Here is a 16,821-nt window from a genome sequence, read left to right as displayed (position 1 = left end):
TTTCAGTAACTACTGATGTTGAAGATTTCTCTACGTTCTTTTTCTTGGATTCACAAGATAAGAGTGCTATAATAGCAGAGAACATGTACTATTTAACCCAAGAAGGTAATACACATATTTTACTTTCCTGAATTTATTCCTAAAGTAGCAAAATTTGTAATTTTAGTAAGGTGGTTGCTTAATGAATTTGTACGTTGCTATTTGACTAGAGGTCTGTTTTCCAAGAGAGTTTGTAGTTTGTTATGATGTAAGTGTTGTGCCGAGAAACTGCCTTTGACTCTACTGAATCGTATATGCCCAGGGGTTCACTGTGTTTTTTTTTTACCTTTCTCAAAGAGAGCTATTTCATTTTTCACCTTTTTAAGAAAGCAGGGATGCCCGGGTGGCTCAGCGGTTTAGCGCCTGCCTTCAGCCCAGGGTGTGATCCTGGAATCCCGGGATCGAGTCCCGCGTCGGGCTCCCTGCATGGAACCTGCTTCTCCCTCTCCCTGTGTCTCTGCCTCTCTCTCTATGTCTCTCATAAATAAATAAAATAAAATCTTAAAAAAAAAAAAAAAGCAGTAAAACCCTTTCAGGACTGTGAAAATGGATACCTTATACTGCACGAATACGAGTATAATTTCCAGATCAGAAGAGAGTAGTTCTACAGTCTAATTAAACAATATCTGGATTTTTTCCTTACTTTGGGAATTATAACAAAGGAGGGGAGACTGATACAGGAACGTACTTGGAAATACGGATTTAGCCTGGACAGGGGAATCTCAGTGGGGCCACACATTTGTTAGAATATAGTGACCTATTCATGCAGACAAAGAGTTTGGTTGGTTTTGTTTCATTTTATTTTGCTCTAGAGAGAAAAGTGAGAGCAGATACATGGAAGGTGAAAGAAGGAAGTTTTTTATCTTGGTATATAAAGCAGTAATCTAACAATGAGAGTAATCTAAAGATAGAATGAACTATATAGTAAATGCTATATTTTTACATATGAGAGTTTTAAGCAGAAGCCACCCAACCCAGTTTTAGAATGCTGTGGAGTCAAGTTTGGACCAGATAGCCTCAGAATTACTTTCTAACAGATTCTTGATTTTATATTCATAAAGTGATCTATCTCCAGGAAATCTAACAAATAATAAAATATAATACAGTTCTGTATTATGGCAGAGTAAGTTCCTGACTATGTTAAGAGAAAAGGAAACAAAGAAACAGGGAATAAAAAATAGGAGAAATCTATTTATCACTCTGTTTCTGGAGTATATTTTGAAAATTGCCTCTGGACATCAGAATACGTTAGCCTATAATTAATGACCTTTGGTTAAATCTCTAACAATTTAAAAGAATACTAAGAAACACCTAATTTCCTCTTTCTTACAATTATGTAAATATGTGAAGAAATAATGGAGTTGTGAGAAATTTACTTAGCACGTTTGAAATCTTTCTCAATTTACCGTGATGGTAAAAGTGCTGACGTTAAGAAGGCATTAGAATTCTTTACGTTTCTTCTTTGAAGGAATGTGTCCCTACTGCCTTACTCTTAAGTTGCTTCAGTGTGAACTCAATGTTAGCCTTCTTTTTGTTACAGTTTTTGTGTAGTTAGATATTACTGAGTATGGTAGTAACTATAGCCTCACATCTGTTTAGGAATAAGTTTTTGGTATAGCAGATTTTTTGCAGTTGTTTTAAGTAGGTCATGTGATCTGAGGGACTAATGTTTATATAGGTTTTAATGATGGCTAGACAAGTATTATTTCAGGTGTTACATGCTGAGCCTAGATGAAATTAAACCCATTTAAATATGACTTCAGAATTAAAACTTGTTTCTCTTTGTGGCTTCCAAATTTTCAACTTTTTCGGAAAAATGAATTATATTGATGTTGATGGCACAAGACGGTATAGATTAGACCAAGATAGTAATAGCAGAGATTGGGACACCTGGGTGGCTCAGTGGTTGAGCGTCTGCCTTCAGCTCAGGGCATGATCCCCGGATCCAGGATCAAGTCCCACATCGGGTTCCTTGCAGGGAGCCTACTTTTCCCTCTGCCTGTGTCTCTGCCTATCTCTCTATATTTTATTATAAAATAAATTTTTATAAATTTATTATTAAGATTCTATTATAAGTCTATTATAAATAATAGATTCTTATAATAAATCTTAATTTTTAAGAAAACTAATAGACATTTTGAAGTAAATGGATTGTAAGTTAATAAAATATTGCTGTTTTCAATATTTATTAATAACCTTTATTGTATCTAGTTTTACATATATGTGGGGTATAAGTATCAATTTAAAAAATGTTGCTGTAGCTGGAAGACAGTTTTGTTTGTCAACACTGAAAACATAAGCATAATAAAATTTTTGTCTACTAATGAAAGTATTCCACGGATATGTCCCTTAGGGATTATTCTTTCTTTTTGCTATCTGAGTTTATATAAACTTATAGAACACTCTTCTAGTATTTTTATATGCATGTCAGTATATGTGTGTATATAATCTTTAGCAATATTTGCTTATTTTCAAAAAATTCACTTTAATATTTTAATATGTTTTAATGTATGTTAATGGAAATGTGCCTTGCTTTTAGTTTGATTTTAAAAAGAGATAGTCTGACTAAACTATTTGAAACTTTCAGAAGATGATGTAATTTCTTCAGTTACTCTCTGGATTATTGCTGATTTTGACCAACCATCTGGACGAAAATTACTGTTTAATGCATTAAAGTACATGGTGAGTATTTAGATATTCTTAATACAAAATTTTAACTTGTTAATTTTGAGAAAGCCAAATAAAATCATTAAATCTTTACTCTCCTCCATGTTAACATTTTAAGTACATCAAGTTGTTGCTGAGGAAACTAAGACAGGAACTCCCCCTCAAAATCCATATGTTACATCTGATCAACAGTGTGATGGTATTTAGAGGTGGGACCTTTAGGAGGTAATGTGGTCATGAGGTGGAGCCCTCATGAATGGGATTAGTGCCCTTGTAAGAAGAGATCAGAGAGCCTTGCTCACTGTCTTTCCATCATGTGTGGATACAAGGACAAATCAGTAGTCTGACACCCAGAAGAGTGTCCTCACCAGAACCTGACCATGCTGACACCCTGATCTCAGGTTTCCAAGCTCTAGAACTGTGGGAAATAAATTTCAGTTCAGTTGTCGCAGCCCTGTGCATGGTTACTTTGTTGTAGCAGCTAGATCTGACTAATACCTAATGATTATATATAGGCTGCTAAAAGAGTGAATGGCTCTAGACTGTACTATTACATCGATGACCCCAGATCTGCTTTTTACCAACAGCAGTTTGTAATAGCAGTGTTTCATCACATTATCAGACAGCACGCACTTTATTTCTCTGATTATTTAAGAAAAAGCAAATTTATCTCACTGAAGAGTATTTTAAGCCTTAAATGAACCTTAATTTTTTTTTGTTATTAGAGAATTACAAACCAATAGACTTCAATAGGATACATTTCTATATTTATTTAAAAATACTCTTCTAGGGGCACCTGGGTGGCACAGTTGTTTAAGTGCCTGACTCTTGAACTCTAGATTTCAGCTCAGGTCATAATTTCATGAGATTGACTTTCACATTAGGCTCCACACTGGGCTTGGAGCCTCCTTAAGATTCTCTCCCTCTCCCCAGCCGCCCCCCATTTGCTGTCATTATCCCTAAAAACCAACAGAAAAACCCAAAAAACTCTTTTATAACTCTGTATTTCTAAGCAAAAAAATCTGTCTAGATTAAATACACATAAGAAACATAAACCAAAGTATTTTATGGAATTGTTTTGTATTAGCTAAGTATAAATTTCTTGCTGATCACAAATTACCCCATAACTTAACAGTTTAAAACAATAAACATTTATTTTTCACAGTGTCTGGGGTTTAATAATTCAGGAGTGACTTGGCTGAGTGATTGTGGCTTGGGGTTTCTCATTAGGATGCAGCCAGGATTTGGGCTACAGTCATTCGAAGGCATGACTGGAGCTGGAGCATCAGCTTCTAAGAGGGTTTGTTGCTAGCAGGAGGCCTCAGCTTTTCACAGGCTGTTCAGACAGCACTTCATTCTGTTGCCACATAGACCTCTTTTTAGCGTTGCTAAGTGTCCTTCTAACGTGACAGCTGACTTTCCCCAGAGTGCTAAACTAAAGAGACAGGTACAACAATGTCTTCTATGATCCGGCCTCAGAAGTCACACACTGTGCTTCCACAGTACCTGTTTCTTACAGATTGCTGCTATTTGGTAATGAGGAGGAACTCTATAAAAACATGAGTACAAAGAAGTAGGGATCATTGGGGGCCCTCTTGGAGGTGCTCTACCACACCAAGAATAGTTAATATATTAGGAACAAAACATAACATCAACCAGGAGAATTTTCATGTCATATTAGATAATCTAAGAACATGTTCTGGCTTCTATCAGTGGCCTGCAGACCAGCACATTGCAAAAAAGGGTGTTAGGGATCTATGGAGTATGTGACTTCTGCCTTCTCATTCTTCTCAAGAATTTCTGGTAGCATGTTCTTTCTAAGACTGACAGGTTGCCTTTTCCCAGTAGTTACAATGTATATGGCTCTCCCTTGATGCACATATTGGTATGTTTAATGGTGTCCCACATTTCTCTGAGGATCTGTTCATTTTTGTTCATTCGTTTTACATCCTGTTTTTCATATTATCATTCTCTCGATTTATCTTTTTTTTTAAGATTATTTATTTATTTATTAGAGACAGAGAGACAGAGATAGAGAGAGAGACAGGCAGAGGGAGAAGCAGGCTCATGCAGGGAACCTGATGCGGGACTCGATCCCGGGTCTCCAGGATCACGCCCTGGGCTGAAGGCAGCACTAAACTGCTAAGCCACCGGGGCTGCCCTGGATTTATCTTTAAACTCAGCAATTATTCTTCTTCCTTTTGCCAACTCAAATCTATTGAACCGTCTAAGTGAATTTTTCATTTCAGTTATTGTACTTCTCAACTCCAGAATTTTCATTTCTTTCTTTTTTACAATTTCTCTGTTATTGTTATCACTGTAATAAGTTATTACCATACTTTAATTCTTTAAACATGGTTCCCTTTAGTTCTTTGAACACATATATACATTAAGTCCATCGTGTAAGACCCCTCAGAGATAGTTTCTAATGCTTGGTGTTTTTCCTTTTCATGAATCATACTCCCCTGTTTTAGTGCATGTTTCATAATTGTTTATTGAAAACCAAACATTTTATATAATACATAACACATTTGGATGTCGGTATCACTTCATCCCCAGGGTTACCTGTTGTTTGTTTGATCATTTGTTTACTGATGTGACTGAACTAACTCTATAGTCTGTTTCCCTCTCATTGTTTCTCTCTGATGTTCCTGCTCAGACTTTTTTCCTTGTTTTTATCTTTTATCTTGGTTTCCTAGAAACTGCCTTTGAATCAGCAAAAGCCAATTATCACCCAGAGTTTGTGCTTATGCCCCCATAAGCAGTTAGATGTTCACCCTTTACTGTTGCATGTGTATTTGACTTAAAGGCTACTTTCCCAGTTCAGGAGTTTTATGATTTAGCCCAACATTTACCCATGGAATAGTATCTTGGAATTTCCCTTTCTCATTACTCCTGAGAAGATTCAGCCTTTGGCATGAAGTCTTCCAGATGACCTAGAATGAGTTTAATATTATTTTTAAACCTGACTTCCTTGGATTTGCCTAGTCAGAGTAGTTTTTTATTCAGCAGTGTTTATTGAGGGGGAATGCCTTCAAGCATGCCCCATGCCCCATTCTCATTTTCCTAAGTGGGGCCAGCATAGAATATACACAATTTTCTGACCCTGAGGATGAGTGTGACCCAGGACAGCTCTTCCATCTATCTCTTTATCTGATTCTGTTAGACCTCTGGCTACTCTATCATTTCCCCTAACATTTTCTTGCCTGGAGGACCATGTGGAAACAGGTTCCAGATGGGATTTCATCCATAGGTCGTAATTTGCTAACTCCTGATCTAATTCATTAATTTAATTATCTGTGGTATCAGTTCTTATTTGTATTCTTGCCAGTATTCTATTTGGAGCCTCTCTCATTTTCATTTCATTTAACTTCTGCCTTTATCTTACTAGGGCCTCTCCTTATAGCTCTCTGGGTCTGTTTATTGGAGACTGTATTTTCTTTTCAAAGCTACACAAAGTTCAAAAGACTGATATAATGAACACTTATATACATAACACCTGTATTCAATAATTGTTAACATTTTGCCATATTTGTTTTACTAATTTTCTGTTTCCAGGGGAAGGGAAGTAATAGTCTGGATCATTTTAAAGTAAGTTGTAGAAATCAGCATACATCATCCGTTACTATTTCACCATGCACTTTCCAAAAATTAGGATGTTCTTCTACATAATTGCAATACCACTATCACATTGTTAGTACTAAGTCTGAAGACTTAGTGAATTAAATTGTTCCCACAGAGATGTTTTGTCTTTTTTCAAACCAGGATCCAAACATGTTTCCCACAATGCATTTCATTGTGACATTTCATTAGTTTGTCTTATGGTACAACAGTCACATCCGCATTTTGGTGACTTTTTAAAGAGACCAAGCTGGTTGCTTTGTAGAAAAATCTCACATTCTGAATTTCACTGATTTTTTTTTCTTGTATATTTTTAACTTGTTCCTTAGCCCTTATATTTCCTCTGTACTGGAAGTTATGTCTGAAGCTTAATTAGATTCATCTTCAGCATGTTCTAGCAAGAAGACTTCATGGCTGATGCTGTATTCTTCTTGCTCTGTTTGTTGAATGCCAAACAGTGGAATGAGTAAAATAGAGTATATTCATACTGTGGAATTCTGTAAAGTCCTAAAATATAAAGTCACTACAGCTACACAAAACAGTGTTGATAAATCACACAACCAGTATGTTGAGTGGAAACAGAGAGATGCTGTTTGGTAAAGCATCCACAAAGGAAGATGCTGTGTGGTAAAGCATCCACAGAGAAAGATGCAGTGTGGTAAAATGTCCACAGTGAAAGATGCTGTGTGGTAAAGTGAACAAACTTGATTGAAAAAAAAAAAGTTCAGCTGTACAAAGATGTGTGAAATATTGATCTTTTTCACCTATAAATGTATTTTGCAGAAAACAAGCGTTCATAGCCGTTTGGGGGTTATTTATAATCCTACATCAAAAATAAATGAAGAGAACACAGTTATTTCTAGAGGAATTTTGGCAGCTTTTCTTACACAGAAAAACAGCTTTTTGAGAAACTTTCTCAGGAAACTGGCAGAGGAAGAAACTGCTACAGCTATTTACTCTGGAGAAAAAATTAAAACATTCCTTACTGAGGTCAGTAGCTATTTGTTTGGAATAATAAGTATCTGTTGCATATTTAGAAAGTATTAGCTGGTGTTACTATGTTACTGAAAAACATCAATAAATAATAAACATTCCTTCAAACAGGAAAAGGTAAATAAATTAAATGATATGACTTTGCATCAAGACATTTAGCAGACCAGATATTCTACTGTGACTTTGTGATCCTTGAAGTTGAAGGCATTCTAGTTTACTATGTGTACTTAAATGAAGAAGGGGAGCTAATGGATTATGTATATAATACTTAGGTATTTTTTTTAAGATTTTATTTATTTATTCATGAGAGACAGAGAGAGAGAGAGAGAGGCAGAGACATAGGCAGAGAGAGAAGCAGGCTCCATGCAGGGAGCCTGATGTGGGACTTGATCCTGGGACTCCAGGACCATGCCCTGGGCCAAAGGCAGATGCTTAACCACTGAGCCATCCAGGGATCCCCAATACTTAGGTATTTCCCTGAAGGGGTTCAGTATGAGGAAAATTTTAAAGATGGAAGATGATCCTCAAAAAGGAAGATTCATTAATCCCTTGAAAAATACTTATTGTCTACCAGACAGTAGAGATATACTTTCAACCAAGGCAGATATGTTGAGTCCCTGCTTTGTATAGCTTACATGGTAGTAGGAAAGACAGACAAACTTAATGGTACTGGAAAAATATAAAGAAAAAAGAGGGTAGATAGTTTGAGGGATGCTCTTTTAGCTGGGTTGGTCAGGGCTGACATCTACATTTAAGCAGAAGTTTGAAATGAGAAATCAAGCCATGGAAAATCTGTGAGAAGAATGTACCAGATTCAGGAACACAGTAAGTCTAAAGGACTGCCACAGAAACCGGCTTTCTAGGTTTGAGATATAGGCAGAAGATCATTATGAGCAAAATAGAGACAATGATGTGGAGAGTACAAGGAGATGAGGTCAGAAAAAGAGCCCAGATATTTCAAGCACCTATAGGCCACGGTAAGGAACTGAAGTCTTTCCTGAGTATAATGGGAAACGATTGAGCAATCTTGAAGAAGTGAATAATCTTTAAAAAGATGACTCTGGATGATACCATGTGAAGATTTGGTAGTAAACAGAAGAACGGAAATATGATGAATAATTAGAATGCTATTGCAATAATCCAGGCAAGAAATACTGGTGTTGGACTAGATAGTGGTGGTAAAGATAGTGAAGTGGTTGGCACATAAAAATGTTACAACTCTAGTCAACAGGATTAAGTGATCAATTGTATATGACATTGAAGGTAGTAATATCCTTACATTTTAGCTTAAGCAGCCAGAATTGATAGTGGTGCCCTTTTTTGAGATGGGGAAGTCTAGATGAAGAGATTTGGACACATACAGGATCAAGAGTTAAGTCTATACATATTAAGTTGTAGATTCCTGTTGACATTCAAGTGGACACGTTGGGTTGACAGTTGAATTTATGAGTATAGAAATCAATTCAGAGTTGAGGTATTTTTAGAGTTAGACACTTTAAGAGTTAGCAACATTATATATCATTTAAAGCCAAGAAACTGGATGAGATACTTCAGAAGTGAGTTGGGTGAAAGAAGAGAGGCTGAAAACAGCTCTGGAACATTCCAACATATAGGAGTATACAAGAAAATGATCCAGTAAAGGAGGCAGATGGAGCAGCCAACAAGTTAGGAAGATCACCAGGAGAGTGTGGTATGCTGAAAGTCACTTGGAGAAAGTCTTTCAAGGAAAGGATAATCAACCATGCAGATGTTCCTGAAATTAGGCTTCATAATTGACCATTTACTTGTGAAGGTGATCACTGGTGACTTTGATGAGAATTATTTCAGTGGAGTAGTAGGTATAAAAAAGTAAATTAGATTGAAAAGAGAATGGGAAATCAGGAACTAGAGATAATACAGATAGCTCTTATAAGAAACTTTATTGCAAACAGAGAAATATTTTGTACATAGAACATAACTTGAGGTCAAGAATATCTAGGTTGGGGAGATACCACTTTTTTGTATGCTAATGGACAGTCCATCCAAACAGTGAGAAACGATGATAGGGGAGCAGAGTAGGAGCAAGGTTCTTGAGTAGATAAGAGGTGCCAGGATCCCATGGACAAGTGTTAACTGTTGGTCTTAAAGAACTGTTCATCCACTTTAACCAGAAAGAAGCCAGAATGTTTGGGCATGGTTACAGAAGAGTAGATTTATTTGGTGGTAGCAGAATGAAGTACTTCTAATTATTTTCATTTTCAGGAGAAATTCCAGTTATTTGCCAAGTATAGAGTGAGAGTAGGTATTATTAGAGGTTTGAAGAAAGAAGAGAAAATGCCACATACTTTTCTCTTAATTCTGAGAATGAGCAAGTGAATTAAATACATTAGCATGAGAAGGTTTCTGAGGGACCACCTGAGGCTAATGACCCTAAACTGAATGTGAGATCAGTATTAGTTACATGTTTTTCTCTAGCCGTATTAAGAGTTTGGCTCTGGTTGCAGAGGAGGCAGAGCTGCATTAAACAGAGTTGGGGATTTGCCAGGTTAATATGAATTCAGGGAAGTATTCAAGGAATCTAAGCATGGAAGGTTTTAGTTGTATAGGACTTTGAGGTCTAACTCAGGGAAAAATTATGGGAGGTATGATGGACAATAAGTGCTAGGACTGAAGGGGTTGAGTATTGGTTGGTCTAATGACACTAGGTTGCATGAGCTGGAAATTCAGGAGCTTGTGGGGTGATTAAGACAGGGATTTTGGAAGTAAACAGGATCTAAGGCTACACTGTCCAATACTGTATCCACTAGCTAATTGTGGCTCTTTTGTTTTTTATTTATTTATTTTTAAAGATTTTATTTATTTATTCATGAGAGATAGAGGCGGAGACACAGGCAGAGAGGAGCAGACTCCATGCAGGGAGCCGGATGTGGGACTCGATCCAGGCACTCCAGGATCATGCCCTGTGCCAAAGGCAGGCGCTAAACTGCTGAGCCACCCAGGGATCCCCCGTGGCTCTTTTAAATTTAAATTTAAATTAAGTTAAAATTTAAGTTCTGCACCCCAGTTGTACTAGCCACATGTCACGTGCTCAATAACCATCCGTGGCTGTGGCTACCATATTGGACAGTGCGGTGGAACATTTCTGCCATTGTGCGAATACCCAAGAACCTCTTAGAAATTCAAAAATAAAGGCCCCACCCTGGATCTTCTGAGTAGAAACTACATTTTAACAAGACACCCAGGTGATTGCATTTTAAAGTTTGATAAGTGCTGATCTGGAGAATATATCTTAGTGTAAAGATGTGACTAACCTGTTCATGGTTTATTTTCGGTGAATGTCCATATTTTTCTTTTTTACTCTTGCCGAGGATTATTTTTATATTTCAGAAATAAAATGCATTATCACTAAATTGGTTTTGTGAGATTGGTATAATGTGGTGTGAGATAGGATGTTTATATTTTGGACAGTTTTTTTTTTTTTTTCCGAGTATACCCAATGGGGTACTAAGTTCAGAATTTAATAAACATTTTGTTTCATTACTTTAACATTAAATTTTATTTATGTTGATGCCACCTAGCATATTACTAATCAATAATCTACCTGAAAATTTCAAATAATGAATGACATACAATATCTACTTGTAACAAGATTTACAAATATTGTAATTGACTTGGCAAAGAAATCTTTTTTGTGTTTCAGAAGAAAATAGTACCTTTTAAAATCATAATTTAGAATAATTTCAAATTTTGTATTAATATATTAAAGCACTCTTTGTTAGGAAAATGATTTAACATATTTTCTCTTACTGATTTCAAACTTCTTAATTTATGTTTTAGGGGATGGATAAGAATGCTTTTGAGAAAAAATACAATACTGTTGGAGTGAATATTTTCCGAACTCATCAGCTGTTCTGTCAAGATGTACTTAAATTGAGTCCTGGAGAAATAGGTATTGTCAGCAATGGGAAAGTAAGTAGAAAAAGCAGTAGCTCACTTTTCTCACTGACCTTATGATCTAGGGGGTCTCAAATATTTTTCTATCACAACACACTTGATGTAGCACTTCCAGAGGATGAGGCTCCTGTACTGAACATACCAACTGGTCTCATCATAAATAAAAGGGTACACTATTTGTTATTCCACCCCATCCCCCCAAGATGAAAATCAATGTGGTGGGTAAAAATGTTCTTATAGGGATAGCTTTTATTTTGCTGTAATACAAGTATTAGAACAAACAACTTAGTATCTGCTGCAACCTTTGTGACTTGAGAACCACTGTTGGAGTAGGTGTGGAAAGTACATTGTGACATCTTTTACTTCTTGTAGCTTTTCTCTACAGTTGATTGTGTTAACTTCCAAAAGTACTGAACTGTTATTTTTGAGGTATAAAGTAATACTTGTTAATGTAATCATTAAAATCTATAAGAAAAATCACTCTTACTCCTACCCTCCTAATAAAATGTATTATAGCTTATTGTTTTACCTCTTAACCCTTTTTTCTACTCTATATAGCCATATCTGGTTTGTAAAAATACATAATTGTAATCCTATTATATATATGTATGCATAAAATTTTATATCATACTTTTTTCTCTTAGTATATCAGAAACATTTTTCTGATTAGAGAATCTTTATAGACCTACAAAATTCATGATGATATTTACTTATTACTATTTTTTGAATGTGAGAATCTGGTTTTATTCTCAGGAATTATTTAGATTTTAAAAAATAGAATCTGGTGGTTAGATTCATCAAGAATTCAACTATGTGTTTGACATATCTTTGCTTGAACTACCAAATTATATATCCCTAAATTGTCTTTCAAGTGTCTTCTAATACACTCTTAATGTTTTCTTTGTTTTCTACATTTTTTTAAAAAGATTTTATTTATTTGAGAGAGAGCGCAAGCAGAGAGACAGGGAGAAGCAGACTCCCCACTGAGTAGGGAGCTGAGCACAGAGCTCCATTCCAGGACCCCAATATCATGACCTGAGCCCAAGGCAGATGCTTAACTAAGTCACCCAGGCGCCCCTGTTTTCCACATTTTTATGAGGTCTCTTAATGAATATTTATTCCCATCTCATTTTCCCTTAAAATTATGCTTATTCTTTATTTCTTCAACTATAAATCCTAGGAATTGGAGAATAGTAAAGGACTCATATTTGCAAGCCTTCACAAATCAAATATATCTGCTTCTATGTAGTTTCCAGGCTAATTGCATTAGCTACTAAAGGTTCATCTTTGTGCAATGCTATTTTACAAATTGGTGACAACGGTTATGTATTATTATAGTAATAGATGAAGTATTTGTGAATTTGATAGTGAGGTATGTGGAAGCCCAGAAATTACATTGCTTTTTCTTTTTGATAGTTGCTTTGGGAGGACATGTAGCTTTTTAGAACAGGTTTACAGTATATAAGTATTTTTGAATCTGCCTGGAATTTTAAAGGATAAAGAGGAAAAATTACACCTGCTGTATCTAGTTACCTTGCCTTTTGGTTATACATTATGGAAAAACTCCTTCATGTTTTCTTTGTCCTTGCTTAATGTAATTCATATGTTATCAATATTAGTGATAACAAATGTAGTTAGTTACATTTATCTTATTTTTCCTAGAATAATAGTTTCTCTTCATTTTCCTTGAAATTTATGAAAATAATCAGAACTTTGGGGCACTTGAGTGGCTCAGTCAATTAAGTCTCCAACTCTTGATTTCAGCTCAGGTCATGATCTCAGGGTCATGAGATCGAGCCCCACATCAGGCTCTGCACTCGGCACAGGGTCTGCTTGAGATTCTTTTTCTCTCCTTCTCCATTTGCCTTTCCCTCCTTCATATTCTCTTTCTTTCTCTCTCTCTAAAATAAAATCTTTAAAAAAAAAAACCAAAACGCTCCAGATTCTAATTTTGCATCAGCTATGAATCAAACATTCTTCTAGGTTCTCAGAGTATAGTAGTGAAAAAACATGTTTTCATGAAGTTTGTATTTTGGTGGGCAGCTACAGACAACAAATAGCATCCTTATTGATAAAGTGTCATTTGGATAGAACCAGAGGAGGTGAAAGAGCAAGCCATGTAGAATATCTGGAAGAAGAATGTTCTAGATAAAGGACACAGTAAGGACAAATGTCCCAAGGTGAGATGATTGGTGTGTGTTCTAGGAATAGCAGGTACAAAGAGATTATTCAGAAGAGAAGCACAGAAAACAGCTGCCTACAAGATGATATAGAGTTTTATAGACCGTTTAAGGACTCCTGCTTTATGCTGAATGAGTTGTGAGGCTCATAGTTCTGGGCAGAGGACCGACATGATCTGACTTATGTTTTATTTGGATCTCTAAATGGCTGTTATATTCAGAATAAACTATAGGGGGTCAAGAAGCCAGTTGGGAGCTATTTCAGTAGTCCTGGTGAGTGCTAATGGTGGCTTGGACCAGAATGGCTCTAGTGGAGGTAGTGAGGGGAGTGGTTGGGATTATATTTTGGAGGAAGAGTGACCAGGAGTTGCTGACAGACTTGATGTGGGATGTTAGAGAACTATGTAACTGGCAGAGTAGAGTTGCCATGTATTAAGGCAAGGAAGTCTGCTGACAGAGTGGGGTTGTTCAGGAGGAATGGAAGGGGAAAAATAATTCAGTTCTGGACATAGGAGAAGTTCATTGGTCAGTTCTGGATCTCCACCTATGCTCATTGGGTTGGCAGTTGAACATATGAGTTGAATTCAGGGGAAAGGCTGGGGCTGGAGATGGATATTAAGTTGAATTATGTTGACTTTTGTGTTGATTCATAGAAATTTATGATTTTATATTTTTGTGGAACTATGATTCGAATAGAAAAGTATAATATGTCTGAAAAGAAGTACTGTGGTTCATGAGCTGTAATATAATACTTAGCTAATTACTCTGTCTCAGTGTAATGCTAGAAAGCACAATAATGACAGCAATTGTAGCAGTTACAACTCTGAGCCAGATAGTTTAATGGTTGAAATCTAACATTTTAGAATCAGTTTTCATTCTGAACCTGTCCAATGTTTGTTAGAATTGGAACATACTCAAAGTCAAATTGTTTAATGCAGTGATCAAAACTAGGATGTGGTGATCATCTTATACTTTCTTACTATATGCTCAAGAATTAAAAATTTATGTATTTTTAGTATTAAATAAAACACTAACACTGCTACTATAATTATAATAAATTTACTATTATTAACCTACAGGTTTGCAAATTAGTGAAACACAAGGAGTAGCAGAGAGTGGAGAAACAAACAAGGTTTTTTCTTAGCCAAACAAATCTGGATTCAAATTCCATGTCCACCATTGATTGTATGACCTCTGTGAGACTTGGTTTGAAAATGTCATTTGAATAGTGGGAATGGTGATGGTCTATTTTACAGTCATCAGAGCTTAAATATAGTTTATATTAAAGGGCATAAAACAGCCCCAGACAGTAAATTTTCAGTAAATATTAATTCCTATTTTTTTCTTTAACTATTTGAAGGCTATCATGAGAAAGAGTGGGTACATTTGTAGACTCTATTTGCGTTACACTTAACGAGAGTCAGTAAAGAATCAGGCCAGTTGCTGAGATTTCCATGAGAGTAGAGGTTTTTTGCTCAGCATATGGATGAATACTCTGGCAGAGTTTTCTGAAATATTAATGAGCTTTCAAAGGAGGTAATGCATTTCTATTACAACAGTTATTCTATATAACTGAAAAATTACATTTCCAAAATGTAAAGATGGATAGGTTGGATAAGCACCAGTTAGGTTTTTTTATGTTTTTACAAGATTTTCAAGTTCAATATTCCTTTTTCCTCACTTGGACATTCCATGATTTTTATACTATTTAAGTTACCTTACTCCACAAATATTATATTCAATTTTAAGTAGAAGAATTAAGATACCAAAGAATCAAGCTTCTCCTAGCTTTTTTATACTACTTACATAGGTGAAATACAGCCGTTCTCTGGTGAATTTAATCAATGAAGAATAGCCAATCTAATTAACCCCTTAAAATAAATTGAGGTCATATTTCCTTTTTCTTAGTTATTAACCAAAATGCTTCAGTCACTAGAGGTGGTATAGATAAAATCCAGCTCTTTTCCAGGCTTCTCCGAGTCATAGTCCATAAAATACAACATTGAAAGTGCTTTCAAAGGTGTCTTAAAAGTGTTACCAAATCTTAAAGCAATGAAATGTTTATATGTGTACTTTTAGTTTTATAGTGCCCACTTTTTGCGTTTTTAAGAGCCTGTGTTTAAAGCAAAACGTGGTATTTGTTTCGCTGAATACGAATATTACCTGTGATATGGACAAATGAGAAGAGATTCAAGAACTTCATTAATTTTTAGAAAATATTAGTTGCAGAAGCAGATGAAGAGGAAGTAAGAAAGTCTGCTACAATAATTTTTTTTCTGATCTTTTTACCAAGAAAAAAAAAACACTCTGGATGATATACCTTCTAGTTGTTTGTCATTAAGTGTAATTATTTAGTACATAAGACTATGTCAGGCTCACCTTCTACATCGAGTCTTGGGTTCATAAAATTCTGATGACAGCATGTGCTAGTTGCCTCGGGGAATGCTAATGGTAGTAGAGTTGGTGGTCATTATGATGGAATAGCCATCCTATGAAATTAGATATGTGGAATTTGACATCTTGCCCCTCTCTAGTTACTGGTATAAAACTTACCTGCATGACCTTGCTGTGCTCCAAACCATTTATACAGCATCAGTTCAATTGAAGATGGGTTGGTACATTTCAGTAGTTATGTGATTTGTGTCTTGTTTTTTTCTCTTTTATACCTTGCTTATTTACTAATTCATATCGACATAGTGTAGACTGCAATTTATAGGTGAATAAAAAAGCAAATTGAAAATAAAAGATTTATAAAGTATAGATACTTGGTTTCATAATTTACCTTAGGATAAAAAGCCTTTGGTTATTGGAAGCATTATGTTTCAAAATAAAACTTTCAAATGGAAGCAGTTTACTACTTTTTAATTCTGTCTGTTTGATTTTGGTGTTAATGCAAATGTTATTTGTAATATCAAAGTGAGAAACATTTTTCTCTTCTTTGTTTTCCAGTAGATTTAGTAAATGGTGAGATTGATAGCTACATCTGTTTAATCTGTAAGCGATTTTTGCTTAAATTTCTATTTGATGAGAAAATGTCCCAAACTGGTATCTTCTAGAAGGTATACAATAATAAAACTACTTTCATTTTAAGTTCCTAGGACCTTTAGATGAAAATTTCTACACAGAAGATTTTTACTTCTTGGAGAAAATAACATTTACTAATTTAGTAGAGGAAATTAAAGACATTGTTGAAAATATGGAAATTAGCTCAAAGAAGTAAGTATTTAAAATCATAAGAGCAATTCATTTTGGGGGATGGTGCTTTTTTATTTTTCTTTTTAAGATTAGAAAATGTTTCGGGATCCCTGGGTGGCGCAGCGGTTTGGCGCCTGCCTTTGGCCCAGGGCGCGATCCTGGAGACCCGGGATCGAATCCCACATCGGGCTCC

The 16,821-nt window shown here is 35.5% G+C and overlaps 1 protein-coding gene across 3 annotated transcripts in view; it reads left to right on the top strand.

The window, feature by feature from the left end:
• Positions 1-16,821, top strand: part of UGGT2 (UDP-glucose glycoprotein glucosyltransferase 2) — a 184,115-nt gene that overhangs the window by 111,338 nt on the left and 55,956 nt on the right. For all 3 annotated transcript variants that reach the window (XM_049099391.1, XM_025441332.3, XM_049099392.1), the window contains 5 exons: positions 7-105; positions 2,627-2,721; positions 7,111-7,317; positions 11,137-11,268; positions 16,525-16,649. In XM_049099391.1, coding sequence (XP_048955348.1) covers positions 7-105; positions 2,627-2,721; positions 7,111-7,317; positions 11,137-11,268; positions 16,525-16,649 — 658 coding nt within the window. The remainder of the gene's footprint in view (positions 1-6; positions 106-2,626; positions 2,722-7,110; positions 7,318-11,136; positions 11,269-16,524; positions 16,650-16,821) is intronic.

Source organism: Canis lupus, chromosome 22, assembly GCF_003254725.2.
Source record: "Canis lupus dingo isolate Sandy chromosome 22, ASM325472v2, whole genome shotgun sequence".
In the NCBI taxonomy this organism is placed as follows: domain Eukaryota; kingdom Metazoa; phylum Chordata; class Mammalia; order Carnivora; family Canidae; genus Canis; species Canis lupus.
This window is presented reverse-complemented; position numbering and strand designations above follow the sequence as displayed.